Source organism: Schizophyllum commune (assembly GCF_000143185.2).
Source record: "Schizophyllum commune H4-8 unplaced genomic scaffold SCHCOscaffold_7, whole genome shotgun sequence".
NCBI classification, from domain to species: Eukaryota; Fungi; Basidiomycota; class Agaricomycetes; order Agaricales; family Schizophyllaceae; genus Schizophyllum; species Schizophyllum commune.
The window spans coordinates 1,582,679-1,607,722 of NW_026089544.1; the positions used below are offsets into that span (position 1 = coordinate 1,582,679).

At 59.0% G+C, this 25,044-nt stretch overlaps 9 protein-coding genes across 9 annotated transcripts; 5 read left to right on the top strand and 4 right to left on the bottom strand.

Annotated features, from left to right (window-relative positions):
* Positions 1-209: 209 nt before the first annotated feature.
* On the top strand, positions 210-3,974 carry SCHCODRAFT_02668861 (uncharacterized protein; the record flags this gene model as incomplete). The annotated part of the gene is made up of 7 exons (XM_050346600.1): positions 210-562; positions 676-706; positions 1,031-1,370; positions 1,528-1,627; positions 1,872-2,043; positions 2,236-2,268; positions 2,559-3,974. 7 exons carry the CDS (start codon positions 210-212, stop codon positions 3,972-3,974), a joined length of 2,445 nt encoding a protein of 814 aa, XP_050199691.1.
* On the bottom strand, positions 3,887-6,630 carry SCHCODRAFT_02629356 (uncharacterized protein). The gene is made up of 6 exons (XM_003030868.2): positions 6,027-6,630; positions 5,379-5,902; positions 5,113-5,295; positions 4,841-4,995; positions 4,526-4,680; positions 3,887-4,327 (listed from the first exon to the last, which is right to left on the bottom strand). The coding sequence occupies exons 1-6, from the start codon at positions 6,224-6,226 to the stop codon at positions 4,186-4,188; spliced, it is 1,359 nt and encodes a 452-aa protein (XP_003030914.1). The 5' UTR covers positions 6,227-6,630; the 3' UTR covers positions 3,887-4,185.
* Positions 6,631-6,733: 103 nt separating this feature from the next.
* Positions 6,734-8,149, top strand: SCHCODRAFT_02629358 (uncharacterized protein). Its single transcript, XM_003031259.3, has 6 exons — positions 6,734-6,977; positions 7,032-7,366; positions 7,450-7,514; positions 7,571-7,679; positions 7,738-8,064; positions 8,123-8,149. Exons 1-5 carry the CDS (start codon positions 6,851-6,853, stop codon positions 7,828-7,830), a joined length of 729 nt encoding a protein of 242 aa, XP_003031305.1. The 5' UTR covers positions 6,734-6,850; the 3' UTR covers positions 7,831-8,064; positions 8,123-8,149.
* On the bottom strand, positions 8,000-12,071 carry SCHCODRAFT_02629361 (uncharacterized protein). Its single transcript, XM_050345529.1, has 8 exons — positions 11,696-12,071; positions 11,357-11,642; positions 10,687-11,303; positions 10,244-10,634; positions 9,553-10,191; positions 9,057-9,503; positions 8,695-9,005; positions 8,000-8,632 (listed from the first exon to the last, which is right to left on the bottom strand). Exons 1-8 carry the CDS (start codon positions 12,053-12,055, stop codon positions 8,228-8,230), a joined length of 3,456 nt encoding a protein of 1,151 aa, XP_050199692.1. The 5' UTR covers positions 12,056-12,071; the 3' UTR covers positions 8,000-8,227.
* Positions 12,072-12,172: 101 nt separating this feature from the next.
* On the top strand, positions 12,173-14,225 carry SCHCODRAFT_02668866 (diphthamide biosynthesis protein; the record flags this gene model as incomplete). The annotated part of the gene is made up of 11 exons (XM_050346601.1): positions 12,173-12,334; positions 12,384-12,502; positions 12,557-12,634; positions 12,686-12,834; positions 12,883-13,076; positions 13,130-13,271; positions 13,332-13,501; positions 13,605-13,731; positions 13,771-13,869; positions 13,968-14,060; positions 14,110-14,225. 11 exons carry the CDS (start codon positions 12,173-12,175, stop codon positions 14,223-14,225), a joined length of 1,449 nt encoding a protein of 482 aa, XP_050199693.1.
* A 303-nt stretch (positions 14,226-14,528) lies between these two features.
* SCHCODRAFT_02506195 (uncharacterized protein) lies at positions 14,529-16,723 on the bottom strand (the record flags this gene model as incomplete). The annotated part of the gene is made up of 3 exons (XM_003030866.1): positions 14,529-14,769; positions 14,824-16,374; positions 16,461-16,723. The coding sequence occupies 3 exons, from the start codon at positions 16,721-16,723 to the stop codon at positions 14,529-14,531; spliced, it is 2,055 nt and encodes a 684-aa protein (XP_003030912.1).
* Positions 16,724-16,884: 161 nt separating this feature from the next.
* Positions 16,885-18,585, bottom strand: SCHCODRAFT_02629367 (WD40 repeat-like protein). The gene is made up of 5 exons (XM_003030865.2): positions 18,436-18,585; positions 18,250-18,386; positions 17,831-18,201; positions 17,120-17,782; positions 16,885-17,067 (listed from the first exon to the last, which is right to left on the bottom strand). Exons 1-5 carry the CDS (start codon positions 18,543-18,545, stop codon positions 17,044-17,046), a joined length of 1,305 nt encoding a protein of 434 aa, XP_003030911.1. The 5' UTR covers positions 18,546-18,585; the 3' UTR covers positions 16,885-17,043.
* A 70-nt stretch (positions 18,586-18,655) lies between these two features.
* SCHCODRAFT_02629370 (transcription elongation factor) lies at positions 18,656-20,167 on the top strand. The gene is made up of 6 exons (XM_003031257.2): positions 18,656-18,805; positions 18,872-18,934; positions 18,990-19,299; positions 19,362-19,684; positions 19,740-19,804; positions 19,858-20,167. Exons 1-6 carry the CDS (start codon positions 18,743-18,745, stop codon positions 19,892-19,894), a joined length of 861 nt encoding a protein of 286 aa, XP_003031303.1. The 5' UTR covers positions 18,656-18,742; the 3' UTR covers positions 19,895-20,167.
* Positions 20,168-20,325: 158 nt separating this feature from the next.
* Positions 20,326-24,874, top strand: SCHCODRAFT_02544956 (uncharacterized protein). Its single transcript, XM_003031256.3, has 7 exons — positions 20,326-20,806; positions 20,862-20,939; positions 20,997-22,754; positions 23,334-23,349; positions 23,498-23,977; positions 24,045-24,266; positions 24,313-24,874. Exons 1-7 carry the CDS (start codon positions 20,559-20,561, stop codon positions 24,742-24,744), a joined length of 3,234 nt encoding a protein of 1,077 aa, XP_003031302.1. The 5' UTR covers positions 20,326-20,558; the 3' UTR covers positions 24,745-24,874.
* Positions 24,875-25,044: the final 170 nt, after the last annotated feature.

Here is a 25,044-nt window from a genome sequence, read left to right on the forward strand (position 1 = left end):
CACCGCCCGCGTCTCCGGAACGTGGCAGTTTCTGGGACCCGCGGGCCTGTAGTAGCCAGCCCGCACAGACGACAGCCTGTGTCGTACTCTGCCCGCCTACGCCAACCGGCGGCGGGTGCATGCGATGCCGGAAATGCTGGTGGTCAATCTGGCTGCTCAGACCGCGTGGAAGTTGCCACCAGAGACGCGTCCCCGGATGCGCAACTGGCATGCGTGGAGGACTCACGTACAGCGCGCGCCTCGTGCAGCCGACCGGACTACAAACGGCTTCCGTGGTCTTCTTCGTCCGGCTCGCGCGCCACAGCGACCAGCGCGAGGATGGGCATACGGAGCACCACACACTGGGCGCCATCGGCCTGGTCCCCGGACCCCTCAGGGCCCCCGCGCAGGCGGGCGTCCTCCCGGCGAGATTCGAGGGCATCGTTCGCCGCAAGCGTCTCGGCGCACCAGAACCCTCCGGCTTCGCGGGAGCGCGGGCGTGGCGGGCGGCACAGGTCCCAGCGCGCAGGAAACCCACAGGAACAACAGGGCAGCGCACAGCGACGCGGACGTACCGGCAACGGTGCGTGCCCACGGGCGAGAATATGATCTAGAGACGCCAGGTGACGGCAGGCGGCCTCGCACGCCGTCCCTTCGTGCACCGACTCGCCCCCAAGTGAAGTGTCCGTCTTACAGGACGGCCCCTGCGGCGCTACGTGCGTTGGAGGTCTGCCTCCGCGCCACATTGCGGTGAGTGGACGGTCTCGCTGTCCACCGTATGCCGGACGGTCTCGCTGTCCAGCACAAGCCGGACGGCCCCGCTGCCCATCGTAAACCGACAGGTAAGGTCGGCAAGCGCAGTCCCACGCGCGGTTGTTGCCCGCCGGTCTCTGCGACCATATCACCTCATAGCACATCTCTCAGCACAGAACCAGCCAAGACCCCGACCGGGCGCTCGATGGCCCCGCGCGCGCGCCTCCCATGACCGCCGATCTGTTGGATGCGCGACGTGCTCACTGTGCTGAGTGCTCGACGTGCTCACCCTGCTGAGCGCTCGGCATGCCAAATCGTTTCATGCTCGGCATGCTTATCCTCTCCGATGACCCAGCGCGCTGCCGCGACGCTTCACTGCTGCCTCCGTGGCGCTTTGCTGTTGTCGCTGCATGCGTGGCGCTTTGTTGTCGTCGCTGCATGCGTGGCACTCCGTCGCGTGCATGCGTGGCGCTCCGTCGCGCACGATCGTGGCGCTACGTCGCCTCCGCCGGGCCCACCCCGCCTAACACGCCCGCTGCGCCCCACGCCCGGCACCCTCGGGAAAAGAGTGTCCTCGGACATGGCCGCGGCAGAGCTTGGTGCTCGAGGGGGGCGTGGCGGGGTATACGTATGGCGGGGTGCGTTGTTCACCACACTTGGTGGGGTGCGTTGTGCACCTCACTTCTCTGTGGGGTGGACTGGAGCTCTCGGGGATGAATGTATCCGGGATGCTTTCGGGCGGTCGTGGCGCGCCCGCGCGCGCTGGCGAGGTGGAGGGCATACATACTCCTCCAGGAGGGGACAGGCGCGCCGAGCTGCGGTTGGCGGGACGAACGGGGAGGGCGCCGCGGGCGCTGTCGGGTGCTTTGGGCGGGCGAGCTGGGTGCGGGGTAAGGTGCGTGGGTGAGTGAGGTTGGTGCGTGGGCGAGTGAGGTCGCTCAGAGAGACCGGTTGACCGCACGCGCTGCTGCATGTGGTGTGACTGCATGCGGCGCGACCTGCATGCAGCGCGACCGCGATTGCCAGCAGCGGGGACTGCAAGCCGGTGGGCATATGGCGGGGTGCAGGATGATGGCTCCGTGATGCGGCGTGGGCGAAAGGCGCGCTGCCTCGCTGGCTGGCTTGGCGATGTCGTTGAGTGAGTCTGGTCGCGGTGGTTCACTGCCATGGTCGGGCGCACCTGGCTGTCGTGGCTGGCTGGCGTGGTTGACTGTAACAGTTGACCATGATGGCTGGCTGCGACGGCCGGGCAAGCTCCTCGACGCGCTCTGCCGGCCGGACGAGGTGGCGCGCGGAGTAGCGGGAGCAGAGGTAGGCATGGCGCGCGGTGAATGGCGTCGCAGCGGGGGAAGCCGATGTGCTTCGAGAGTGTGGTTTCGGTGCCGCTTCGGCGGGGACGGCCTCTGCGAGGTCGCAATTTTTGGGCTCCTCTCCTTCGCCTTTGGGTGGATTTCCCGCTTCGTGTCTTGTAGATGCTCTAGTGCTGATATGTTGTTACTTCAGTATAGATGTATACCTAGTGCAATAGAGAGGTATGTGTAATCTTCAAAGAGCAGAGCAAATGTGGACTACCGGAGCATCTTTTGCTTGAGACTGACTCATGAGGGAATATTCAGGATCAACTTTGAGTGTGGCGCGGCGAATACGATTCCAAACACACGTGCCGACCGCGTGATCGGCGATCGCCGAATAGATGAGGCCGCACGGCGCTTCCGTCGCGACCACCCTTTCTGAGGCCATCTAGCTCCTTTACAAATGGACTTCAGAATGGACTTCCGAGTGAGTATTCCTCTTCTCTTCAAACTGGTGGGAATCGGCCTTGATAGAGACTACGACAGTACGAGTACTACACCCCGCCTCACATATCTGTGGAAGATCTCCTTGAGCACGCGGCAGCTATTGCGAACCTCGAAATGTTGCGAACCAACGACCTTCCGAACCAGTTCCAGATCGAGGAGATTGGCTTGAACGCACTTCTTCTGGAGTCCAAGCTTGTTTCCTTCGCCCTGGACGACAGCCCCACCCGCAAGAGAATTCTGCGACAGCTAGACCTTCACCGGTCTATCCTCGCTCCCATCCGCCGCCTGCCCAAAGAGCTCTTGATGGACATCTTCTTCCGAGTTGCGAACGAGTCACCACTGCGCACTCTTCAGGCTGCAACTATCATCGCAGGAGTCTGCGCCTTCTGGCGGACTGTCGCGCACGGACTCACCAAGCTGTGGACGAAATTAGTCGTCAAGTCCCTGACCGACTTCGACCGATACTGCGAGCTTTTCCTTCCGATAACTACAGAAGAGAGGCGACCCGGTCTCAGATGCGATGATCCCGAGCTCCTATGGCCCTTGTGGGACCGCATCGAGCCATACGCGTCTTGCTGGCGCTCCATCACGCTCGTGGGCCGACTTGACATGCTTCCCAATCTCAAAGTCCTTTACATGGAGAATCTAGAGAGGCTGGTCGTCGACGCTTATGATGAGCCTCACTCCTTGGAATTCAGTGTGCTTGACTTCGTCGTCGCTCCATGTCTTCGCCACATAGCACTCACGCTTGACGCGCTGCAGAACGAGCGCCAACTGCACGTCCCCGTGACGCGGGCACTCACATCCCTAGAGATCGATGTGATGTCCCCATTCCCCGTCACTTTGACTTTCTCTCTGCTGCGAGCGTGCGCGGAAACGCTGCAGTCGCTCGCCCTCAAAGTTCGTTATCCCTTGGAAGGCTCAGAAGGTTCATACCCCACGAGCGCGTCTGAGTCGGACACGTTCGACTTGAAGGCTCTAACCAAGCTCAGACTCGTCGACCCTGCCTGCGCGCTGCTGAATCACATCAACGCCCCACTCATCGAGGAACTCATCCTCAGTAACGTCCCGGTATATGGTGCACAATCTCTGTTGGGATTCTTGATGCGCGGTCAGGCCGCCCAACATCTCATCGACCTTCGCGTTTACCAACCGGAGGAACGAGATATCCCCGCCTGGATGCCGTGTCTCCAGCTCATGGGAAACCTCAAGGACCTGCACTTCGATGACCTGCTATCGAAGAGAGAGTTCCTGAAGCAATTAGCTGTCCGACACGCAGGCAGACATCCACTCCTGCCTTCGCTGCGGAATCTCAACGTCACCAATATCTCCTTCAATGAAATGAGTGACGTTGTCAGAGAGCTGTGTCGGTCAAGGGCGATAAAAACACAGTATCACGGTCAACTGGCGTACAAGAAACTTGGTTGGATCTTGGATTACTAGTGTCAAGTTGGGCGGGACTACTATGAACATTCACAAGTAGTATTGGTATGTTCCTCGGTCGCATACCGCGGTGCATAGATCCAAGATATTCATCAGACTTGGTTCATTCGTCTGTTTGGACCCTCGTAGCTGGAAGTTTCTGTTTGATCCAAGAAAACTCTATTATCATCGAACACCTACTCGCCATGTCCTCCAACGTCAGTATTCACCCCTAGGCCAGCCTCACCGGCTTCCCATCGATCGGCACCCTCGCCAACGCGAACGGCTTCTGGCGCTTGTCCGTCCCGTTCTGGAACGCGGCGCTCAGCCAGAGCTGGGGGAGGGTCACGTAGAGGTAGCCGTCGTCGGCGACGCTGGGAGGGTAGGTCAGTTATCGTCGTTCATCCCCACGACATCAACAACGCGTCCGGAAGAGCATCAGCAACGCGTCCAGAAGAACAGTCTGCCCTCGCGAACAAGGCGACGGAGGTCGTGGCTCTCGTTAGGAGAAACGAAGGACCCGCGAACACGAACGACCACTAGCGCAGCACACAACAAAGAATGGCACTCACGCCAGCGTATCCGGCCACGCCAGGCGCGGATCTCTTACGAACGGCTCGACGAGGCCCGTGTCCGGGTTGTATATATTGATCGCGTTGTGCTCGGGTGAGGTGACGTAGACCTTGCCGGTCGAGTCGGACTCGAGGCCGTCTGCGGCGCCGCCGAGCTGGGGTGGGTGAGTGAGTGTGGGGTGAGAGGGTGAGGCGGGTGGTGAGAGGGAGAGACGGGTGGCGAGCGTAAGGGAGGCACGAGAGGAGGGAAGGGACGTGGGGAGGGAGGGTAAGGGGAGGTTGTAGAAGAAGAGAAAAAGAAGAGGGGAAACGCACCTCCCCCAGATACTGCACCGAGTTCGCCGCCTTGACGGTCGCCGTGCTGTCGTGCAAGGGGTTCACGAGCAGCGGTGCCGTCGGGACGCGGTAGAAGTCGCGGCTGGAGATGGACGCGAAGTAGATGTACTCGCCGTCGGCGGAGAGGGTGAAGCCTGGGTAGGTGAGGTCAGTATGGATGCACCGATGCAAGTAGATCCAGCGATGCAAGTAGATCCAGCGACGCAAGTAGTACCAGAAGAGGAGTAAAGCGATCAGGGCTAGATACGCACCATCAATGCCCCCACCCGCAGCAACAGGGTACTTGTATGCAGGACTACCCGCGGACGACTGGTAGGTTGGGATGCCGAACAGCGTCGGTAGGAAGCCGGCCTTGGGCTGCACGCTGGCGACGAGGTCGAGGTGGCGCCAGGATTCGCCGGATGCGAGGTCGGCGACAATGATGCCGCGTGAGCCTGAGAGGGAAAGGTATCAGCACAAGACCATACTATGCAAAGGACCATACTGTCGGCTACGTGTAAGACGACGCGCTACTCACCGCTATCCGCGATGTATGCAATGCCCGCGTCGCCCTTCCTCAGGTCGATGCGGAAGTCGTTGAGGTACCCGGTAGCAGGAAGGACGGTGTTGGGGAACGTGATAGTCGTGAAAGGCGTCGCGCCGGTCGTGATATTGCTGCTTGCTGTGCTGTTGCCGTATGTCGTGCCATTCGCCGCCGTGCTGCCATTCGCCGTCGTGCTTCCGTTGGCAGATGCACTACTGCTACCCTCGTCGTCCAGACTAAACGCCATGAGCTTCGGCCCACCGGGAAATGACGGCGCGTTGTCCCCGCCATCGCTCGCCGGGCGCCCCGTGTCCAGCACCCACAGCCGATCGTACGCGTCGAAGATCGCGCCCTGGACATTGAGGAAGTGTTGCGAGTCGCTCGAGCCGTAGTTGATGCCCGAGGAGAGGTTGAAGAGCCCGTCGGGCGGCGCGTTGAACTCGGCGCTCGGCCACGCGACGTCGGCGGTGGAGTTGACGACCTCGGCGAGCGTTTTGGGGTTCGCCGTGAGGTTGCCGCTGGATGGTGTGTTAGCGAAGGTGTATGAGAGATGTTGAGAGGGTAGATGAGGGGGTGATGGAGGATAAGGCGGCGTCGGCGTCGGCGCAACGGGGTTACCAGAATGGGAAGTGGGAGACGAACCGGTTGAATGTGACGAAGGCGCGTCCGGATTTGCTGATGGTGATGCCTATGGGCGGGTGCTGGAAAAGGTGCACAATTTCTATGGGGGGTCCGTAGGTGCCATTGTCAGATAGTCCGGGGGATCCCTCGACAGCCGAGAAGTTGACGGCGCGGGCAGAGGCTGCGAGGGCTACCGCAAGGAGGGAGGTCGTGAGAATCATCGTCGAGCGTCGACTCCTCAGAGCGAGGGAGGCAGTACGTCAGTCATTCTTGGCCTTGTCGCTCGTATATAAGTATGAGGCTTCGTCGGCAGTTCACAGGCGTCGTGTGAGCGCAAGGTGACGAGATAGAAGAATCGAAGGCCGGGCTTGCATCAGCATGGTTAATCTGGTGCTGGCAAGGAGGTACATGTCAGGTCAATGTTGAAGACGTCCGGCTTCGCTGGCAAGGAATGCGTTGATGCAGAGATCTTCGCAGTTCTACCCTCACGCTTTCTCACAGCAAAAGGTAGAAGACACGAGGTGAGCGACAGGCATGGAGATTGATTGAGCAGTCCGATGGATATACAAAACGTGTTAGACCTGAGTCCGCCTTCTATCGCGTCGATGCAGAGTCCTGATGATGGGGGTCAGGAATAAAAGAGCAGCGTGACAGTCGGTGTAACGCCCGGAAATTCAACCACGCACGTGACACTTCACGTCACAGGCGCGGCCGGCATCGCGACGCGCGCCGGCGCGTCTGGGGCGGGCGGCGACGCGAAACCCGCGCCACCAGGAGCTCCTTGGTCAAAACCCTCATCTCCCAGCCTGCTAAACATCTCCTGGGTCGTTCCCCATATATAAACCATGGTCTACATCAAGATAGACAACCTCCCTGTCTTCAAGGGAATTTATCTTCCTACTTACATCTCGCACAACCAAGGCATGGAGGGGATCGCCGCGTTCAGCACAGTTTACTTCCTGGGGTATATCGGTCCGTATGGTTTCCTCTTCGTATCAGAACGCGTATTGAGTGACCTCTCTTCAGTGCGCAAGCAGATCCCCGCGCTCAAGAAGGCGGAGAAGGAAGCAGGACCCGTTACGGTCCTCCCGAAGACCCTCCCAGGCAAGCTGGTGACACCCCTGTTCACAGCGTGCGGCTTCATCCCGAGCGCGGCGTATGTGATTGGCGTCCTCTCGAACAACTTCTACCTGCCCTCGTGGCTCGAGGACCTCTCCTTCCCGGTGTCGTTTGACCTCGCGGTCGGCATCGGGGGCAAGTCCGCGCTGCGGACGCTCGCGGCGGTGGCGCATATCGCGCTCGCGCACCTCGGGGTGGGCAGCACGTTGCGAGCGCTGGGCCCGCATTTCCATCCTGTGGGGGTGAGTAGGGTGTGCTGTTCAATGTTGAGGACTGAGGTGGTGCCACGTCTGGGGGTTCGCGGGCTGACTTGCTGTTCCCACAGGTGAGGGAGAAGAGCCGCGTCGTCTCGTCAGGGCCGTACGCCGTCGTGCGTCATCCTATGTATGCGTGAGTGTACATCTCGTCAGCTACGACGTACAGCGCGTTGACTTTGGTGGGAACAGCACCTTCCTCGCGCAGCTGGCCTGCCAATCTGTCTTGTTCTGGTCATGGATGCCCATCGCCAGCTTGGGCGTCGCTTTTGGTGCTCTGCTGTACAAGATTCCTCTCGAGGTAAGCTTGCTTACTGCCTTCATTGGGAACCATATGTGATCTAACGTATATAAACCAGGAACACTTGATTGAGGACAACCTGGCCACGGGCTGGGAGTATACCGAATACAAGAAGCGTGTCCCGTACAGACTTATCCCGTACGTCTATTAGGTAGAGGGCACCTTGCCCGCGAGGTGTACCCGAGGAAGCTGTATATGTGAATGTAACAGTCCCACCCACGACTTGAACGGGAATATGTTGTGTTCACTCGCAAAACACTCAGAGCAGCTTCGGGAGAGACGCGCTCAGAAGCCCTTCTTACTGCATAGTTTGCCCACTCTCCTTCCTTCACACCCCAGTGAAGTATTATCGTCTTCATTTGTCTAATGATTATGTGTAGCTTCTGTAGATGTAGCGGTGTCAATGAATATGAATCCACTATGCTATTGCTCCAGAACGAACTTGCTTGGGTATCCTCAAGCCTGCGACTTTCCCTTTTCATCGCAGCTGCACCATGCGCATTGCGTCCTCCCCATACCTGCACTCCCACCCACTCACAACCACCCTCCTACAAGCACCACCCAATCGCCGCCCCGATCTCCCTGACGCCCCGCTTCTCCGACAGCCTCAGCGCCTTGCTAAGGCACTCCCTCTGCCTCGCCTTCTGCCCCTGGTACCCCGCCGCACGCGCGAGGTAGAACCAGACCTCGGGCACGTCCCAGCCGGCGGTCTTCGAGAGGCGCGTGAGGATGCCAGCGGCGAGGTCGACGGTGTCGTGGTGGTGGTGGGGGTCGACGCTGTCCTGGGTATGAGGACCGCCCTCGGAGACGGCGTCATGCGAGCCCCCCTCAGCGAGGTACAGGCGGCAGAGGTGGATGGACGCAGGGACGTCGTCGGGGGAGATGAAGAGGGCTTTTTGGAGTGCTTCGATCGCGGCGCGCGTCCGCCCGAGGGCGATGTAGTAGAGGCCGAGCTGGGGGAGGTCGTCAGTCATGGTTGGGGGAGGCTCGTCTGAGGGACGGATAAAGTACGCACCTGCACCCACACAGCGGGGTTATTCTCGTCGCGGACCTCTGCCTCCTGGATCGCGCCCCGCGCCTGCTCGATCTTGTCCAGCCGGCGGAAGGTCGCGGCGGACATTAGCCACAGGTCGCTGAGCAGCCGGCGCTCCCGCGTGGCGCGGCTGTTCACGCTGCTGCTGGCCTCGATGGGCGGCAGGGCGGGCGGGGGAGGGGTCTGCGCGTCCGTGTCGTGCAGGTCGGACATGGAGGTGACGGCGCTTAGACGCCGACGGGAGTGGATGGAGGAGGCTTGGTAGGCCGAGGGGCGGAGCATGCTGTCGAAGTCTATAACGAGGGTTAGTCGAGCAGGACTCGCGGCAAAAAACGAGAACGTACCAGGCGCAGACCTTGACCGCTTCAGACTGCCATTCCGCGCGACGCCGCTTCCGATCTTCTTCGAGATGCTGCTGATGCGCGCGTGCCCCTGGTGGACGCGGTCCTTCAGCTTCTGCTGCATACGCTTGTGGCGCGAGCGGTCGTGCTGCGAGCTCCCCGAGATGGACCGCCGCCCGCTGTCTGACAGGCGGTCGGGGTGCGGGTCGTCCGTTGCAAGCTTCTCTTGCTCGGCGAAGAACGATTGTGAGGGCTCGATGGGCGTGGCGGGGGATACGGTTACGGCGATTGCAGGTGGTCGGGGCGTGAGCTGGTCTTCGCCTCCGCTGGTGCCGTTGGCCTGTTGACTGGCCACCTTCTCCGTATGATGGGTACTGCGGCTGCCGGAGGCTGACATGCCTGTGGTTGAGTGAAGGTCTTGGGATCGGCGAGCATCAGTAGAGGACCGTCCTGCGCAACCGCGTTAGCTTAGAAGGCAGCATATGAACAGCGCGCTCACGTTGTTGCTCAGTCGACCCGCTGCGCTTCTCAGCGACCCACTGGAACACCTCGACGCCCTGCTCGGCCGCACCCTCCGGCCCCTCCATGTATTCCGTCAACGCTATCTGCGTCATGCGGAGCTGCAGGGCATGCTCAAAGAGGTCTTGCTGCGACGGCGGAGGATGGTCGAGTGCGGGCTTCAGCAAGTCATCCGACGGCGGTACCTCGCCCTCATTGCCCAGCACATACACGGCCTTCTTGTCCGAAGGGCGGGGTTCCGAAGACGCAGGCAACCCATCGACGGCCTCACCATCCTCGACAGTCGGCGCCTCCGCAATCGGTGTGAGGCCGTCAACGGGCTCGGGTTCAGGCTCGCCGATCTGCTCCGCCTGGTCGACGATCGCGCGCGCGGCCTGCCACTGCTCCTTCGCCGAGAGCAACAGAGCCATGAGATGCCAGTACCGGATTTCCTTGGGGTCGCCCTCCATTGCGAATGCGGTGTACGAGATCGCGGTATCCAGGTCCTGGTCCTCGCTTGGGCATGCGAGCGCCACGGCGAGATGGAAGAAGCCGGCGGGCGTGCCGTGCAGCTCGACGGACTTCATGAAGGCCTTGCGCGCCTGAGCGAAGCGCTCGGGGCGGAAGTGGGGGTTCTGCTCTGGCTGAAGATCAGGTCCTGGTGCATGGGTGAGTGGGGCATCAAAGCATACCTTTCAGGGCCAGGACTTGGTGGTAGATGCCTTCGGCGAGGGCGACTTTTGCGGCGAGTTCGACATCCTCGGCAGGGAGTCTGGTCTTCGCCTGCTCGACGTACGTGCCCGCCTCGCGAACCATTTCGATTCCATCAATTCCTGGAAGAGATGAAGCGAGGTTGCAGAGCATGCGCGCGCCGGAGGCGAGGGTGTCCACCCAGTGCTGGTCCGTGTCCGCATCCGCGCCTACGCCAGCGTCACTGGCTAGATGCGCCTTGCTGACAACCTGGACGTACAACCGCAACGTCCGCTTCGCCAACTGAGGGTCGCCCGAGACGTAGAAGAGACGCGTCATGTGGCGATATATTCGATACGAGTTGAAGGTCAGGCGCGTCGCCCACCACAAGATCTGCGGGACATGAGCATCCGTAAGAATGCTACTGCTCCAGGCAAAGGCTTACATCGATGACCCAACCAGCATGTTCGCCGAATGCGCCTCCCGTCTCCCAGACCGCGACGCAGAGATCGACGAAGTCCTCCACTCGCTTGTTTCGTTCACCGGCACGTGGGAAGGTGGATGATGCGGTGAGGATGGCATGGTACTCTTGGGTGACGACACGAGCGGCATGAACCCATGGAGGTGGCTTCGAAGTAGTAGCGGTTGCCGAAGACGAGATGGCAGACTCGTCCGGCGCGTGGCCATGTCGAAGCACTAAGGCCCGTAGATGGAGGACGCACACCGTCGAGCGCAGCTCGCAATGGAAGTCGGGAGGCCAGTAGGTGCTTAAAGCACTGTAGTGGGCAAGCCATGTCCATAGCGAGTCGACTCTCGTGGTATCGTCATCGAACACATCGCAACACCGGGATGCTAGCACGATCGCGCGCCAGAGCAACCTGTCCACCCAGCGCCACAGCTCGCGGTACCGGGTGAAGGAAGAGAAGTCGATCGCGCCAGTCGCAGATGGCGTGGAGGTGAGGGTAAGTTCGGTCTTGATGAAGGACAGGATGGGTAGTGCCTCGGCGTATTGCTCGAGCGCGGATCGGTATTCGTCTGGGTGTAGGTTCTCGTATGACATGCCTGATGTATGTATGTTGTCAGGTTGGATGGGTCTGCGGATCATAGATGCGCACCTTTCAGGCATATACTGCGCATGGCTTCTGTCATGGCCCATGCACGGCCATCCTGAATATCAGGTGGAAGGATCGACAGGTTAGAAGCGAAGCTACTATGCACAGAGGAAGTAGAAGGCTCGTAGGAGCCTCCAGGTACCTGGAGGGTTGCGCCGAGGGAGTCTGGGCGGCTGGAAGGAATGGAGCTTTGCAGGGAGCCTATATCGGGTATCCTTTCAAGGTATGCAATGCATCCTGCCGAGTCGCCAAGCGCGTATGCATAGTAGGCAAGTGCGTGGTTCATCATCTATCGCAAGAAAGGGTCAGAGTATGTTCTTAGCCCCTACACGTATCACGCACATTGGTATTCTGGCTTCGCAGGTTCTTGAGCACGTCGAATCCCTGCTTGGCCTCGTCGCGCCGTTCCTCCGGCAGTACGCACTCTCCATTGGTGTCGATCGGAAGAGGAGGGACAGAGGTGCGTTCGGTAATCTCTTGCTTCTTCGTCACAAATAAAAGGAGAGCGAGAGCATGAGTTTGCGATGCGACCTCCGCGACGTCAACGTGCCCGGTGCAGTGCTTGTTGAACTTGCGGAAGAGCTCCGACCAGGACAGCGGAGTCGCATTCGGAGCCTTTGCTGGGAGCTGCGAGTCCCAGTGCCCAGCCGTCAGCGCCGCGCGGAGTTGACCCCAGTAGTGCTTGTCCTTCGCGAGCGCCATGACGGGGGAGGAGGAGCGTCACGCGGCGGATCTGTCACAGGCAACAATGGACGCCGTCCGCTTTAGGCAGGTATTGTGTCACAGATCGTGGATTTTCGCACTTTGCCTCTTCCTATCATGGCGGCGGAGAATACGGCGTTCTCCTCATCTGGAGAAGAGGTCATCCATGCCTCGATTGAGATCTCTGACGCCGAACTGCCTGACTCTGTCGACGACCTTGACTCATACTTCGATATTCCTTGGACTGCTGACGAAATCATAGCTGGCGGCTGGAAACGTGTACAGAAATTCAACTGGACCTCCTTACACATCGCTGATATCTGCTCAGACGGCACTACAATTTCCTGACGAACTACTACGCTACTCTGTCCCCATCTATCGCTCTCTCATGTCTCGGCTTGGTCCCGGACGCGAGCTCTACGTCCTCGCAGATACGTCATATGGAAGGCATGCAAGAGTGTCCTATCTCTTTCAGCCTATATCTGACTCTCTCTGCCTTAGCTGCTGCGTTGACGAAGTCGCCGCCAAGCACGCAGACGTGGATGCGGTGGTGCATTATGGCCACGCCTGCATGAGCCAGTGCGTCCATCGGTTAGACAGAAAATGCATGTCGTTGATACAAAACCGTAGAACATATCGTCTTCCCGTAATATATGTCTTTGGCAAGAAGCAGATCGACGTCGATGATTGCGTGGCCAAATTTGTGGCACAGTGTCGTGTGGAGGATCTCAAAAGACCTGTGGTACTGCGCCATGATGTGGGATACACTCAACAAATACGTATGTACGGGACGGTATTTCTGGCGTATCTTCTTACCGACTATTCAGCGCGAATACTGTCGAAATTGCGGGCTCAGCTGGACGACTTGGAGGTTCTCTGCGAAGAAACCCCCACTCGCATCGATCCCTCTTCAAGCTCAGAACCCAGACATCGAACTGCAGCGGAGAACGCCACCATTCTATACGTTGGCGGCGAAAGTCTGTCTCTCACAAATTTGCTCATGACGCACTCGACTTGCGATGTAGGTTCACTGTTCTCCTGGACGGCTACCCCTACAAATTCAGTCTTTGCCAGGTCTACTCCTACCTTCCAAAATCACGCGAAATACGCCTAGAGTCTGGCAAAACCAACCGCATGCTCATGCGACGGTACGCTGCCGTGCAAAAGGCTCGTGACGCCGATGTCTTCGGTATTTTGGTCGGGACATTGGGAGTTGGTGAGCCACCTCATCTAGCTCACGTCAAGAATATGTTGAATGACTCGATTCAATTGCTAGCCTCTTACCTCCCGCTCATCAAACACCTCCGCGAAACCCTCAAAAAGGCGCAAAAGAAAAGCTACACCATCAGCGTCGGCAAGCTCAACCCCGCCAAGCTGGCGAACTTCATGGAGATCGAGTGCTTTGTGCTCGTGGCATGCCCGGAGAATAGTGTGATAGAGGCGAAGGTAAGCCTCCTTCACTGGTAATACCTGCCTCGCAAGGCCTGGATACCCTGGATTTGGGCCTTTTGACGCGTCGAAGATGTGAGAAGTTGATCCCAGCTTGCAGGAATTCCTCCGACCCATCGTCACGCCGTTCGAGCTGCAGATAGCACTACAGGCTGAGCCAGATTGGACGGGGAGGTATGTGCTCGACTTTGAGCAGCTACTAGCGGAGAGCAAGGCGGCGGGTGAAGGTTGGTCATCTTATCATCTGGCGTGTGTGTAGCTTATAGCACCAGGGACCACCAACGGGACGCACACGCAAGAGGACGCCGAACGACCGCACTTCTCCCTCGTTACCGGCAAGTACAAGCAGGCGAGGAGGTTTGGAGGTACGTTAGTCCAGCTCTGGCGTTTGTGGCACTATTACTGATCGTTGTGGCACTTACCTCACTTCGACGCTCTATCGTCCTCCTTGAACCCTTGACAGTCGAGGAAGATACCACCGACACGACCGATGGCTCGTCTGCTGTCGCCCGATCCGCGGGAAATGCGTTGGCGAGATTGGCGGATAGTGCTGCTCGTACGTGCTATCGAGCTGGTCGTCATGATCTGGCTGACGCCTCGCATAGTCCAACACCTACAGTCGCGCTCGTATCAGGGATTGGAGCAGCGGTTGGGCGAGGACGCGCCGAGTTTGCTGGAGCAGGGGAGGAGTGGGATTGCGAGGGGGTACAGCGAGATCTGAGAGGACGAAGACTAAACGAAATTGTACCATCTCAAAATGTAACAGAACCGCGGAGGGCATCAATGTCAGCCTTCACGCTACCCACAAAACGAGTGTTGGAACACGATTGTGCTGTTATTATCCAGTGATGTACTTTACTGTACTAGAATCCACTATTGTGAGCATGGGAGATCCGTGAATGAATGTCGTTACCTGTAGTTGTAATTACTCCTGCGCTTCCTTCGCCTAGCATTTCTCAATATTCTTCACCTTCGACTCTTTGACGCGACGTCGAGCCCCTGAAGTGAAGCCGTGATCCCACGATCACCGCTCGCCCCGCTTCTCCTCGACGACAGCGTCCACCCAGGCGAGAAGGACGGTCTCTAGCATGTCTCGCCAGCCGTCCTCCCTCCTTGCTACGACCTTGGCGTCGAAGACGATGGGAACACCCGTAAACCGTGTTTGGCTGAAAGAAGGGGATGCAGAAGGTGACGGGCTCGCCCCAGAGCGGCCGCTTGGCAAGCCGGGCTGCTGTATGGGCAGGAGGTAGCGTAGCTTCATCGCGCTACGATTCATGTTAGCTTTCACGATTTTTGTACCGAAGTCCAGAGCAACATACCCGATCCATAGCCGAAGGTTGTCGATGCGACGGAATGTCCATCCGGACTTGCTGCCCTCCTTCTTGTCGCCCGCCTCGTCCGCCTTCATCAACGCGATGATGTCGTGGATCCCGTCTGGATTGACGTAGCCCCAGGGCTTCTTCGATCGCCGCACACAGACGTTGTACGCGATGCAGAGCAGCTGGCCAGAAGACAGACTACCCAGGAAGTCGTCCCGCGAGTCTGGTGGGACAAGGGCCTCGCGGAGGCGTGCTGGTAATGCGTCGAGCAGGAGAGCGTGCGCGCGCTTGAGGTCCTGGCCGCCGTACGCGCCTCGCTTGGCCCACCCGGGCAGCTCGTCGTCGTCGACACTAGCCTCCGTCGCAGCTTCCTCCTCTTCGTCGGCCTCTTCGGCTTGTTCGCTGATGTCCTCCATCCCTTCTGGCTCCTCCGAAAGCGAGAGCTCGCCCATGAGGTTCATCATGCCAGTGGTGACCCTTCGGTTCTTCTTGTCCGCCGACATGCCAGAGAAGATCGCGCCGACCTTCTTGTTCTCGGCCAGACCAGCACTCGCGCGACGGTTCGCCAGTCGTGACTTCGTGCGCTGTGCTAGCCGGCGGCCTGCACGTTCCCATCCGCGCTCCTCGCCTTGCTTCCCGTCAAACAACACTTCGTCTACCTGATCCAGGTATTTGGACACCGCTGTACGCTCCTTGACCAGATCCTCGAGCTTGATGTCCTGCTTATATAGCCACCCGTGGTCGATGACGAGCCGCTCATCCCAGCCCTCGCGCTTCTTCTTCTGCTCGTCGTCCTCGTCCCACTGAATGTCGTCCTCGTCTTCCCACACAGGCACACGCTCCATGCGGCCGCCCACCTGGATAAGGGAGTACGACATTGAGGCGTCGCCGGGGTGGAGGAACCCGTCGGCGTCGCGGTCTGCGGGAAGATCGACAATGCCGAGGCCGTTCGCAGGGCTGGCAGAGGCGTCGGGAGTCGCTGCGCCGGCGCGCTGCGTGGAGCTGCCGCCCTCGCTCTGCGCGTCGTACGCATCGTCGGTTAAGGGCAGCCGGCTGCGCTCTTCAAGCTCACGTAAGACCTCCAGGAGTGAGAGAGCCGAGCGTCGGATAAGGGTCAGCGGGTCCTGTTGCTGCTCGCGCGACAGGTCCTTCTGCTTGATCGCGCCCGGACCGAGTTGCTTTGAGCGGTACTGAGCGCGTAGCGTGCCCGCAGACTCGTCTGGCAGCGAGAGGACGTAGTTGCGGATGGCGCGAACAGCGCGCGTGGTGATCTTGAGAGCACTCAGGACATCGAATGGGGTAGCCGGAGGTGTCTCGTTGATCGCCCACGAGTGCGATACGGCGTTCAGATCTTCGACCACGCCGGGGAGGAGGGAATCTGGATCCGTCTCGTACTTGAGGACGGTGGGGAACTGGCGTTCAATGGGCGGGGGTATGACGGGTGAGGGTGGCAGGTCCATCCCGAGCATCTCCCGGCTTATTGAGGAGGTATTGCGTATGTGAAGCGTGCCACCGAGGGCCGGGACAAGACCTTTGTGGGTAGCAAGTGCACTAAGATCGATCGTCAGCGCCGCGCCGTGAATGTGCTCGGGATGTATGGAGCATGGGGTATAGTGTACGATGCATATTGCACGCACCTCTTCTTCGCCGCGATTCCCGTCTTCGTGAAGTAGTGCTGCAGATGCTCGATGCTCCCGAGCATCATGACGCTCTCCCGCTTCGCCGCGCTCCGGCTGAATGGCTTCTGGGGCTTGTTCGCGGAGTTCAGATTCGGATAGAACGCTGTCTGGCGCCGCGCCTTCCGTGCAGCGCTGGAGGGATCCGGGGAGGAGCCCGTCGATTCGGGCGTGAGAGCCATGGGCGACGTCGAGGTTGACGCCGTAGAGTCTGAGTTAGGCATCGTATAAAGGAGAGTCCGATGTCGAGATGCTGGGTATCAGGTCGCCGTCCTGGACGATGTGGCGAGAGCAGAGTTATTTACGCGCTCGAACGCCGCGTTCTCATTACACGTTGATGATTGTGGGAAAAACATACTGCAAATGGTTCGTTTTTCGGAGGCGAGCAAGTTCGAGTTCGGGTTGTTCAGCACTTTGCTCCAGTGCGCAAACAGTCCATAGACAAACCCATGTAGGGTAGGGCGGCCGTCAGGAGTACTAGCTACATACTGATGCTACATCGAACACGAACAACGGCCGTTCCACGGCGTATTCCATCTCAAACTCAATGCGCCTGTTCAGCGTAGATCTAGAGGCAAAGTGTCAGCACTAGTGATGCAGAGGAAAGAGGCCAACGCTACCTTGATGGTCTTATCCGCGCCACCGGTGATGAGACGCGTCCCGGTCATGTCGAACGTCGAGCAGAAGACGCCAGCCTCCGCCTCCAGCGACCCCGGCTGTGGCACGTCCTCCATGTTCTGGAACGGCGTCCCCGTGTTGTAGTCCCAGAACGTCAGCGAGCCATTGTCCCCGCCCGAGAAGAAGATGCCCTCCGCGTTCACCGACAGCGTGTTGATGATCGCGTTGTGACCGCTGAAGTTGAACACGAACGTCCCGTCTGGGCACTTCCACTTCTTGATGTTGTTCCCTCCCGCTGAGCCCGACGCGAAGGAGTACTCCGTCGGGTGGATGGCGAGCGCGCGCACCGACTTCTTGTGGTGCGTCAGCGTCGTCATCGTCTTCCCCGCCGCCAGGTCCCACAGCCGCACGGTCGTATCCATGCTCCCCGTGATCACCTGCGGGTCCGACTCCTGGCACTTGACGTCTGCGACCGTGCCAGTGTGTCCGGAGAGGATATGAATCTGCGCCTTCGTGCGCATGTCCCACACCCGCGCCGACGCGTCGCGTCCAGAGGTGACCAGCACGTCCAGCGTAGGGTGTAGGTCGAGCGCGTACACGCCGGACAAGTGCCCATGGTAGTGCCGGATGACCTTGTTTGACTCCAAGTCCCAGCACTTGACCATCTAGGGGAGAGTGAGTAAGATGAAGTGAACGCAGCGTCGCGCACGCACCTTGTCCTCGCCACACGAAAACAGATACGGATGGCGCGCAGACACGGCCAGCCCGCGCACCGTCGATATGTGACCCGTCAGCGACAGCTTTAGCTCGCCCGACGCGAGGTCCCAGATCTTGATGACGCGGTCGCCCGCGCCCGTGGCAAACCACTTGTTCCCCGGCTCGACAGCGACGCTGCGCACCCAGCCCAAGTGCCCGGAGATGACTCGGACGAGCTTCCATGGGGGGTGGTACGTCGGTTTTACTGTTCGTGTCGTCTTGTGGAGCGTGAGCGCTTGCGAAAGCTTGCTCGAGGAAGAGAACGTGGTGGGTTGAGATATGGGTGTTTTGTCGATGGTCGCTATCATGCGCGAAGTGTTGTCGGCGGCTGGGGGGACGTATGAGGTAGCGATTTAGGAGTATGCTGGATACGCACGTCCTGCTGTGATCATCTTGCGCTGTTCCTTTGGCCGCGAGGGGCCGACAGGGCCTTGTTGTGAAATCAGCGCTGCGGGGAGCTCCTTGAAGTCTCGGAATTCATCGTTAATCCTGACAGACAAGCGAATGCGGGTACTGCATCCATGTTAGAGAAGCAGTATTCGTCAACATGCAAACCACGCACCTGCGCTCCTCATCCGGCACAACTTCGTCGATGCTCGACGCAAAGATGTCGCGCGTCCGTTTTACACTCCTTCTGTGCAGACCATCAAGGGGAGGCAGTACCGACGCCATGCTGTGGGTCAGGGTGCTTGGTTATCAAAGACGATGAGGGCGAAAGACAAGAAAGCAAAGCGCCTGCAATTGTTCATTTGCGCCGCCGGGCCGGCAAACTCCGCTGGTCTTTGTCCTGAACGGCCACATATAAGGAGCCAGACGGACATTCGGGAGTGTTGCAGCGCCCTGTAGTCGGTATCTAGACGTAGGACACCATGTCGGACATCGTTGAGCTCAAGAGGCTAGTAAAGCAGTTGCAAAGTCCATCTACTGCCCAGGTTCGTGCAAATGCTCACTTGTGTCGCGTGCACCTCTTTTCTCTGCTTGCTAACGCGTTCCCCCAGGAGCTACTTGGTATCCTTACACTCCTCAAGAAGAATTGGGAAGTAAACGAAACAATACTAAGGGTGGGTGTTGCTCGTCCTCCTCCCCATCTCCGATTGTTCATGTTTGGCCATCCAGGAAAGTAAAGCGGGCCTGGCGGTTGGCAAATTACGAACGCATTCGAACAAGGAGGTCTCCCAGGCGGCGAAGGACCTGGTGAAGAAGTGGAAGAACGACGTCGAGCGCCTGAAAGCCACCAAATCCCCGGCGCCTAAAGCAGCTCCGCCGACGAAAGCCGCACCCCCACCTGCTCCCGCGCCAGCGAAGCCGTCAACCGTTGCCAGAACAGCCGACACCGACAAAGTCACGCTCAACTTCACTCCAGACAAGCTGCGAAATGCGCTGAGCAAGCTGATCTACAATGCCCTTGCGTGCGACGCGACCTGCGGTGCGTGGCATGGCCTTAGCACGTCCGATCATGCTGACGAGCCCTCCTTTCTCTCCCTTCAGACAGTAACACGATCGCAGAGAAAGCACGAGATGTCGAGGCTGCCGTGTACAACCAGAATGGCTGCACGAACGAGGCGTACAAGACCAAGCTCCGCACCCTCACTGCCAATCTGAAGGCGAAGAGCAACCCGGGACTGCGTGCACGCGTACTGAAGGGGGAGCTCGAGCCAGCTCGGCTTGCCACGATGTCCGTTGCAGATATGGCGTCGGAGGAGCGCAAGGCCGCCGATAGCAAGATCCGCGAGCAGACCATCCACGAGTCGCTGGGTGCTGCTGAGCAGGAGGCCGAGACGGACGCCTTCCAGTGTGGCAGGTGCAAGCAGGTGCGTACTACGTTACCCAATATTTTTCTAGCCATGCTAACGCTTTGCGCGACAGAGGAAATGCCGCTACCGCCAGGCGCAGACGCGCAGCGCTGATGAACCGATGACCACCTTCGTAACGTTAGTCGTGAACGTTCCTTTGCGTCGACCACCTAGCTCATCTCTCGTCGCAGCTGCACTGTATGCAACAACCGTTGGAAGTTCTCGTAGAGCGCCCAGCAATTTTTGCAAGCAACAATATATGTATCAAGCAATCGTCGCCCTTGCTGGCGGTGCAACTTCATTTTCTTGCAGGCTGCATAGATCCGTCTTTACATCTTCTTGTTGAGGTAAACGGACGTGATATGCTACGCCTTATGCCACCCTGTACACTGCTGTCCTATCCTAATACCCGAACCTGTACTTACTGCCTTGCCGTTGCCCTGCCCATGACGCTCTGACATTCTGAGTAATCTTGATGTTCTTGACTGTTTCCTATCGCTACCTGCGTTCGTAAGAGAAAGACTGCTCAAAGAAACGGTGAACGCAACTGTCCACCCAGTCGGGCGCATGCGATCGTTTGACGAGCCTGGCATTGGCGGCCCGATTGAGAAGACAAATATGGGCGTCATTGTCCGCTGCCATTGTTCTCCTCGGGCTTTGACCATGGCCGTAGCATGTGGCAGTGGCAATACCATGCAGACAAAGACCATGGCTCTGTCACCTCTATCCCATACGTCCACCATCTCGAGCAGACTGCCCTCTCCGAGCGCGCTCTACAGTCATACTGCTCACCGAAGTCGACTGTCGACTCTGCCACATCTACCACACAACCGTCGGTTGCAATCGTTCAGCCAGTCTATCTTCAACACCACCAACCTAGCACACACTAAAAATGCAGAACGCGCACGAACTGCCCAAGGAGGTCCGACCCTTCACGCCCTATGAAACGCTTGATGAAGTCAAGAAAGAGATCGACAAGTTCGACGAGCGCTGCCTGGACTTGCTCGACGTGCTTGACAAGCTTAAGCCCGCAGGCATCGATCCGAACTACATTAACTCCTTCGCATCGGAGATAATTCATACGCTGCAGCGCCTGGCGCCCGAAGCGCGCGAACGCATCGAGTGTCGGAAGGAAGTTAGGTATGTGGTATGCCACCTGGATAGAGGGGTTAGGCTGATCGGAAGGCTTCGTTAGTTCGAATCTAGATAATGCCCCCGAACCATTGTCGCCGCCAAAGTGGCAATTCTTATGTCGGCGGTACCAGGGGACTATGTGCGTAAACGTCAGTCGCGTGCACGCCACTCACCTTAAATCCCCCCCCTCTGCCAGACGTCATATCGGCATACAGCATATCCCTGCGCTGTTTGAAGTCGTCCCGCCCGAGCACGCCACCCTCCTCGACGAAAGCCAGGTGTTCATGGAGCGCGCGGGCACCGGCAGGTTCCACGTTCAGCAGCTGAACGACGATTGTGGGATAATCAACCGTATGCATATGCTCGGCCCCCACAACGATGGTGGCGAAAACACTGACGACGGCGACGGGAGCTCCGGCGACGGCGGCAGGACTTCTGGCGACGGTGACGGGACTTCTGGCGACGGCGAGGGAAACAATGTCAATGCCCACGAATCGACCGCCAACACCAACACCGTCCACCTCACCTGGGCCGCGAGCGGCGCGCCTACGCAGCCTGGCGGGCGCGTCCACGTGGAGTTCGTGCCCTATGACCAGACGCACCCCATCGTCTCCCTTGAAGTTAACGATAACAAGGAGATGCCGAGGGTCATGCGTACCAATTCGGAGGACGCGGGCGGGATGGGCGACGTAGGCGGGATGGACGGCGCGGGCAGCAGGCAAAACGAAACGCACCCATCGCGCACGAAGCTCATCAAACAAGTCATCAGAGCAAAGACGCTGGATCGGCAGTACGAAGCGATGTGCTCGCTGGCGTCGTTCCATGTGTCGAATCTGGCGAGCCATCTGGGCCTGGATCGAAAGGAAGTGTCGGATTTCGTGCAGGAAGGGGTGAATGCATGGTACGTTGCGGAGGTGGAGGGGAGGGTGAGGGAAATGATGGCTAGGCAGGAGGAGATTGGCGAGCAGGTCGATGAGTTTCCGCCAGCGGATATGGGGCCGATGCCGCACGGCTTGACTCCCCTCGAGGACATGGTCACCAAGGTGTCCCTAGCGCAATCGCTGCAAGGAAGACACGCCGCGCAGATCGAGCTGCTCAATGCGCTGGCGGGGGATCTTGTGCGGTATTGCGCTCTGGATGGCCAGCTGTTTGCTGTGCTATTGAAGGGGTGGATGCGCAAGTTGCTGAGCTCGTCATCGAGGAGTATTCTGGGGCTATCATCGAGGAGTATGCCAGGGCCATCATCGAAGGCGGTGGAGGGGATCTCTCTGCCGAAGGGGACGAAGTGGCGGCCTGTGCCGATGTCTGTGCTGAGACGCCGCGCGGGGCCACCTGCGCTACCGAATCCGCCCTCGACTCGCACGACGAAGCCGCCCGCACCTGCGAACAACTTAGCCGATATCGAGATGTCGGCCGCTGCTGCATCTTCGATGGCTCCCTCGGCAGCCTCTGCAATGCCTGCTCCTGCAACGCCTGCGACGCCGGCCCTCTTCACGCCTGCGCGACCTGATCCATCGACACCTGAAGCGACTCCCTCATCCCCAACCAAGAAACGCAAGCGGACCTCCGATGCGAACGACGCACCCACGCTAACTCGGCAGCTACGGTCGAGCACTCGCGCCCCTTCCATGACACCATCTCCTTTGCGTTCCGAGCTGCCTTCTGAGGGCCCTTCGACGGTTCACACGGGCAAGCGCACACAAGCGACTGTGAGCGCCACTCTCGCTCAGTCTCGCAGCACAGCAGCCAGGTCTCGTGTCATCCCTGCGAAGGATCGAATCTACACGATGAGGGCTCGTTTGACTCCTGCGCAACTTCAGCCGTACCCAAAAAATGCCTTTGCGTCGTCGACCCACGCAGAAGATCCTTCGACGTCTATGGCTCGCGCGGAAGACATTGATGATCAGGACGGCGAGCCGCAATCCAAGCGCAGACGATCAGCGCGATTTGGTCGGTAAATGCCCATCGTGCTTCGGTTCTCCTGTTTTTGTATACCCTTGCGCGCTCTATCTCTTTCTCCTCCAACTGTACTCCTCGTCTTCATCTACGTTACTGTTCCGCGTGTGCTCTCCATTTCTATTCCTAAAGCCTTGTGCTTTTTTGTAGCTGTAGTCTTCATCTCTGTAGATCATTTGACTGCGTTGCGCGTCATTGTTCTGAAAATATCTACTGTCCTATCTTCAGTTCCCTCCATCCCAGCCCTCCGTATGAACGGGACCGTTTGTCAGAACTTCCGTGAGACTTGTGCCTTTTGCTTTATTTCGACAGGCGAGACTTGGCACCTTTGTCAACATTTATTCCTTGTTTGGTGTGTATCAGCGCTCCATAAAAGCTCTCGAGAGGGAGAAAAAGGACGGCCTGATAGCCACCCTCGGTCCCGCAAGTTGAACATGAACACGTGAAGTCGATGATTGACGCGGGCCGAATTCCAAATTGGCGAAATTGCTCCGTCCAAGCGGGAGGCCTTGATTCCATTCAGTCGAGCGACTTGGTTCCATGCGCCGAGCGACTCAATGGTTCACAGCCGCTAAAGGGGCGTCCCATTGAAGGTGCGTCTGAGATAGCAAAGCCTTATCGACAAGGGAAGCGCCCTCAGACTTCATAAAGGAGACCGGTGAGAACCCTGAGCGTTTTCTTGACTGCTCCCCTCCTTCTTTCGTATTCGAGTCCTGACTGACGCGCGCCATGTCATGACAGCGCGCCGCGAGCCATCGAGATACGAGGCCAGTGGTGGATGTAGCGGGACAGACTACGAACTCGCGCCCCCCACGACGTTTACCTTTCACGACCACCGATCGACCACAGCAGACGCGACCGCGCTCTGCGTCTACCGGCCTGAGCGGAGTCCATTCGTCTGCGTTCCTGCTCCCGCCCGCGTCTTCCTTCACATCCGTATCCCCCTCATCTACATCCCCTTCACCGACCCCGCGCACCACGTTCGTCGTGCCGAAATCGAACTCCATCCCTCTCATCGCACCCGCAAACCACCTGCGCGCGCGCGTCCCGTACCCGGCCGTCCCTTGCATGTCGCCCAGCAGCGACGACGACGACGAGCGCACGGACGATGACGTGATTTACACGGCGTGGGCGAGCGGGCAGGCGCACGCCGCGAAGCCGATCACCACTGCGCCTGGCCAGCTCGGCGCCGGCGAGACAGAAACGGAGGCGGACGAGCCGGTGAGCACATTCGTCCCCCCTCCAAGCGTCATGCAAGCAAGCTAACAACGCATCCCCCTCCTTCCAGCCCCGCCGACTCCCCACCGCGCGCATCGTAGGCTCGTCCGCGCCGATAGTGCCCCCTTCCTCCCTCCAGCAACAGCTTACGCCGCTTCTGTTTGAGTTTTCGAGACTGCTGTCCATTGTCCCTGCATTTATTGGCTTGCTTTACAATATTTATCATATGCTCTATCCCCCTTCGCACCCTGGAGCGCCGCAGCGCGTGGATTACTTCGTATCGGCCCTATGGGTGTGTGCTTTCTTTCGTCTTCTGCACCCACTAACGGCCCTCATAGGCCATTCTCACCGGTTACCAATGCCTCAGCCTGACCACCGGCCTCCTCACTCGCTGGCGCATCTACTACGCGCCCCTCTCCACCCTCATCCGTCTGCTCGCGCTTCAGTCTATCTGCTGGCCCGCCACGCACTTCACCCTCGTCATCCTCGAGCACGAGAAGCGGCCCGTCATAACGTGGGCAGTGATCGCGACGACGACGTGCTGCAGCCGGAGCGTGCAGCTCTGGGTGACGAGCAATCTGTGGTGGGAGCCGCGGGAGCGGATGGCGAGGGGGGGCGGAGGGAAGTGGCACAGGTGGCGCGGGGGACAGTGGGGTGGGCGGAGGTGGGATTGGAGGGAGGTGGGGCTGAAGTGCATGTTTCCGGCGGGGGTGCTGTATTTTGTGATGGCGTGGGCGGAGCAGTTGAGGAGGGAGTTTTCTGGGTGCTGACTATGGCTCCTTGGATCTTGAGAGGCCCTTTTGAGTGCTGACTGGAATTATCTATGTGTGTACCACTAGATATTCATTGGTCCTAGGCTTATTGCCGTCTAATCGCATGCATGCACTTCATGAGTGGTCGAGTGATTGTTCACGAGTCAACTCTCAGGTCGAGTGAGGTCGAATGATTTCCCACGCGTACCAAAGTTCGAGTGCCCAGGGACGTGGGAGCGTATGGTCTATGTAGTCTCCCATGGCGCTGGATCTGAACTGAGTTTAGAGTGTCGTGTAACCCATTCCACGTGCGCGGAA

What these genes read in the sequence shown, in the direction of transcription:
- SCHCODRAFT_02629356 (XM_003030868.2), bottom strand. Translation starts at nt 6,226, where the DNA reads ATGATTCTCACGACCTCCCTCCTTGCGGTAGCCCTCGCAGCCTCTGCC. An exon ending in TGCATACATCGCGGATAGCG is followed by an intron (nt 5,296 to 5,378) that starts GTGAGTAGCGCG and finishes TTTCCCTCTCAG; the next exon opens with GCTCACGCGGCATCATTGTC. An exon ending in GCGTGGCCGGATACGCTGGC is followed by an intron (nt 4,328 to 4,525) that starts GTGAGTGCCATT and finishes CTACCCTCCCAG; the next exon opens with CGTCGCCGACGACGGCTACC.
- SCHCODRAFT_02629358 (XM_003031259.3), top strand. Translation starts at nt 6,851, where the DNA reads ATGGTCTACATCAAGATAGACAACCTCCCTGTCTTCAAGGGAATTTAT. An exon ending in TTACTTCCTGGGGTATATCG is followed by an intron (nt 6,978 to 7,031) that starts GTCCGTATGGTT and finishes ACCTCTCTTCAG; the next exon opens with TGCGCAAGCAGATCCCCGCG. An exon ending in TGTACAAGATTCCTCTCGAG is followed by an intron (nt 7,680 to 7,737) that starts GTAAGCTTGCTT and finishes TATATAAACCAG; the next exon opens with GAACACTTGATTGAGGACAA.
- SCHCODRAFT_02629361 (XM_050345529.1), bottom strand. Translation starts at nt 12,055, where the DNA reads ATGGCGCTCGCGAAGGACAAGCACTACTGGGGTCAACTCCGCGCGGCG. An exon ending in CGGGTCGACTGAGCAACAAC is followed by an intron (nt 9,504 to 9,552) that starts GTGAGCGCGCTG and finishes GCGGTTGCGCAG; the next exon opens with GACGGTCCTCTACTGATGCT. An exon ending in GCGGTCAAGGTCTGCGCCTG is followed by an intron (nt 9,006 to 9,056) that starts GTACGTTCTCGT and finishes CCCTCGTTATAG; the next exon opens with ACTTCGACAGCATGCTCCGC.
- SCHCODRAFT_02629367 (XM_003030865.2), bottom strand. Translation starts at nt 18,545, where the DNA reads ATGGCGTCGGTACTGCCTCCCCTTGATGGTCTGCACAGAAGGAGTGTA. An exon ending in TTTCGTGTGGCGAGGACAAG is followed by an intron (nt 17,783 to 17,830) that starts GTGCGTGCGCGA and finishes ACTCTCCCCTAG; the next exon opens with ATGGTCAAGTGCTGGGACTT. An exon ending in GCGCGGATAAGACCATCAAG is followed by an intron (nt 17,068 to 17,119) that starts GTAGCGTTGGCC and finishes CTTTGCCTCTAG; the next exon opens with ATCTACGCTGAACAGGCGCA.
- SCHCODRAFT_02629370 (XM_003031257.2), top strand. Translation starts at nt 18,743, where the DNA reads ATGTCGGACATCGTTGAGCTCAAGAGGCTAGTAAAGCAGTTGCAAAGT. An exon ending in AAAGTCCATCTACTGCCCAG is followed by an intron (nt 18,806 to 18,871) that starts GTTCGTGCAAAT and finishes GCGTTCCCCCAG; the next exon opens with GAGCTACTTGGTATCCTTAC. An exon ending in CCGATGACCACCTTCGTAAC is followed by an intron (nt 19,805 to 19,857) that starts GTTAGTCGTGAA and finishes CTCTCGTCGCAG; the next exon opens with CTGCACTGTATGCAACAACC.
- SCHCODRAFT_02544956 (XM_003031256.3), top strand. Translation starts at nt 20,559, where the DNA reads ATGCAGAACGCGCACGAACTGCCCAAGGAGGTCCGACCCTTCACGCCC. An exon ending in GAGTGTCGGAAGGAAGTTAG is followed by an intron (nt 20,807 to 20,861) that starts GTATGTGGTATG and finishes AGGCTTCGTTAG; the next exon opens with TTCGAATCTAGATAATGCCC. An exon ending in ACTTCGTATCGGCCCTATGG is followed by an intron (nt 24,267 to 24,312) that starts GTGTGTGCTTTC and finishes CGGCCCTCATAG; the next exon opens with GCCATTCTCACCGGTTACCA.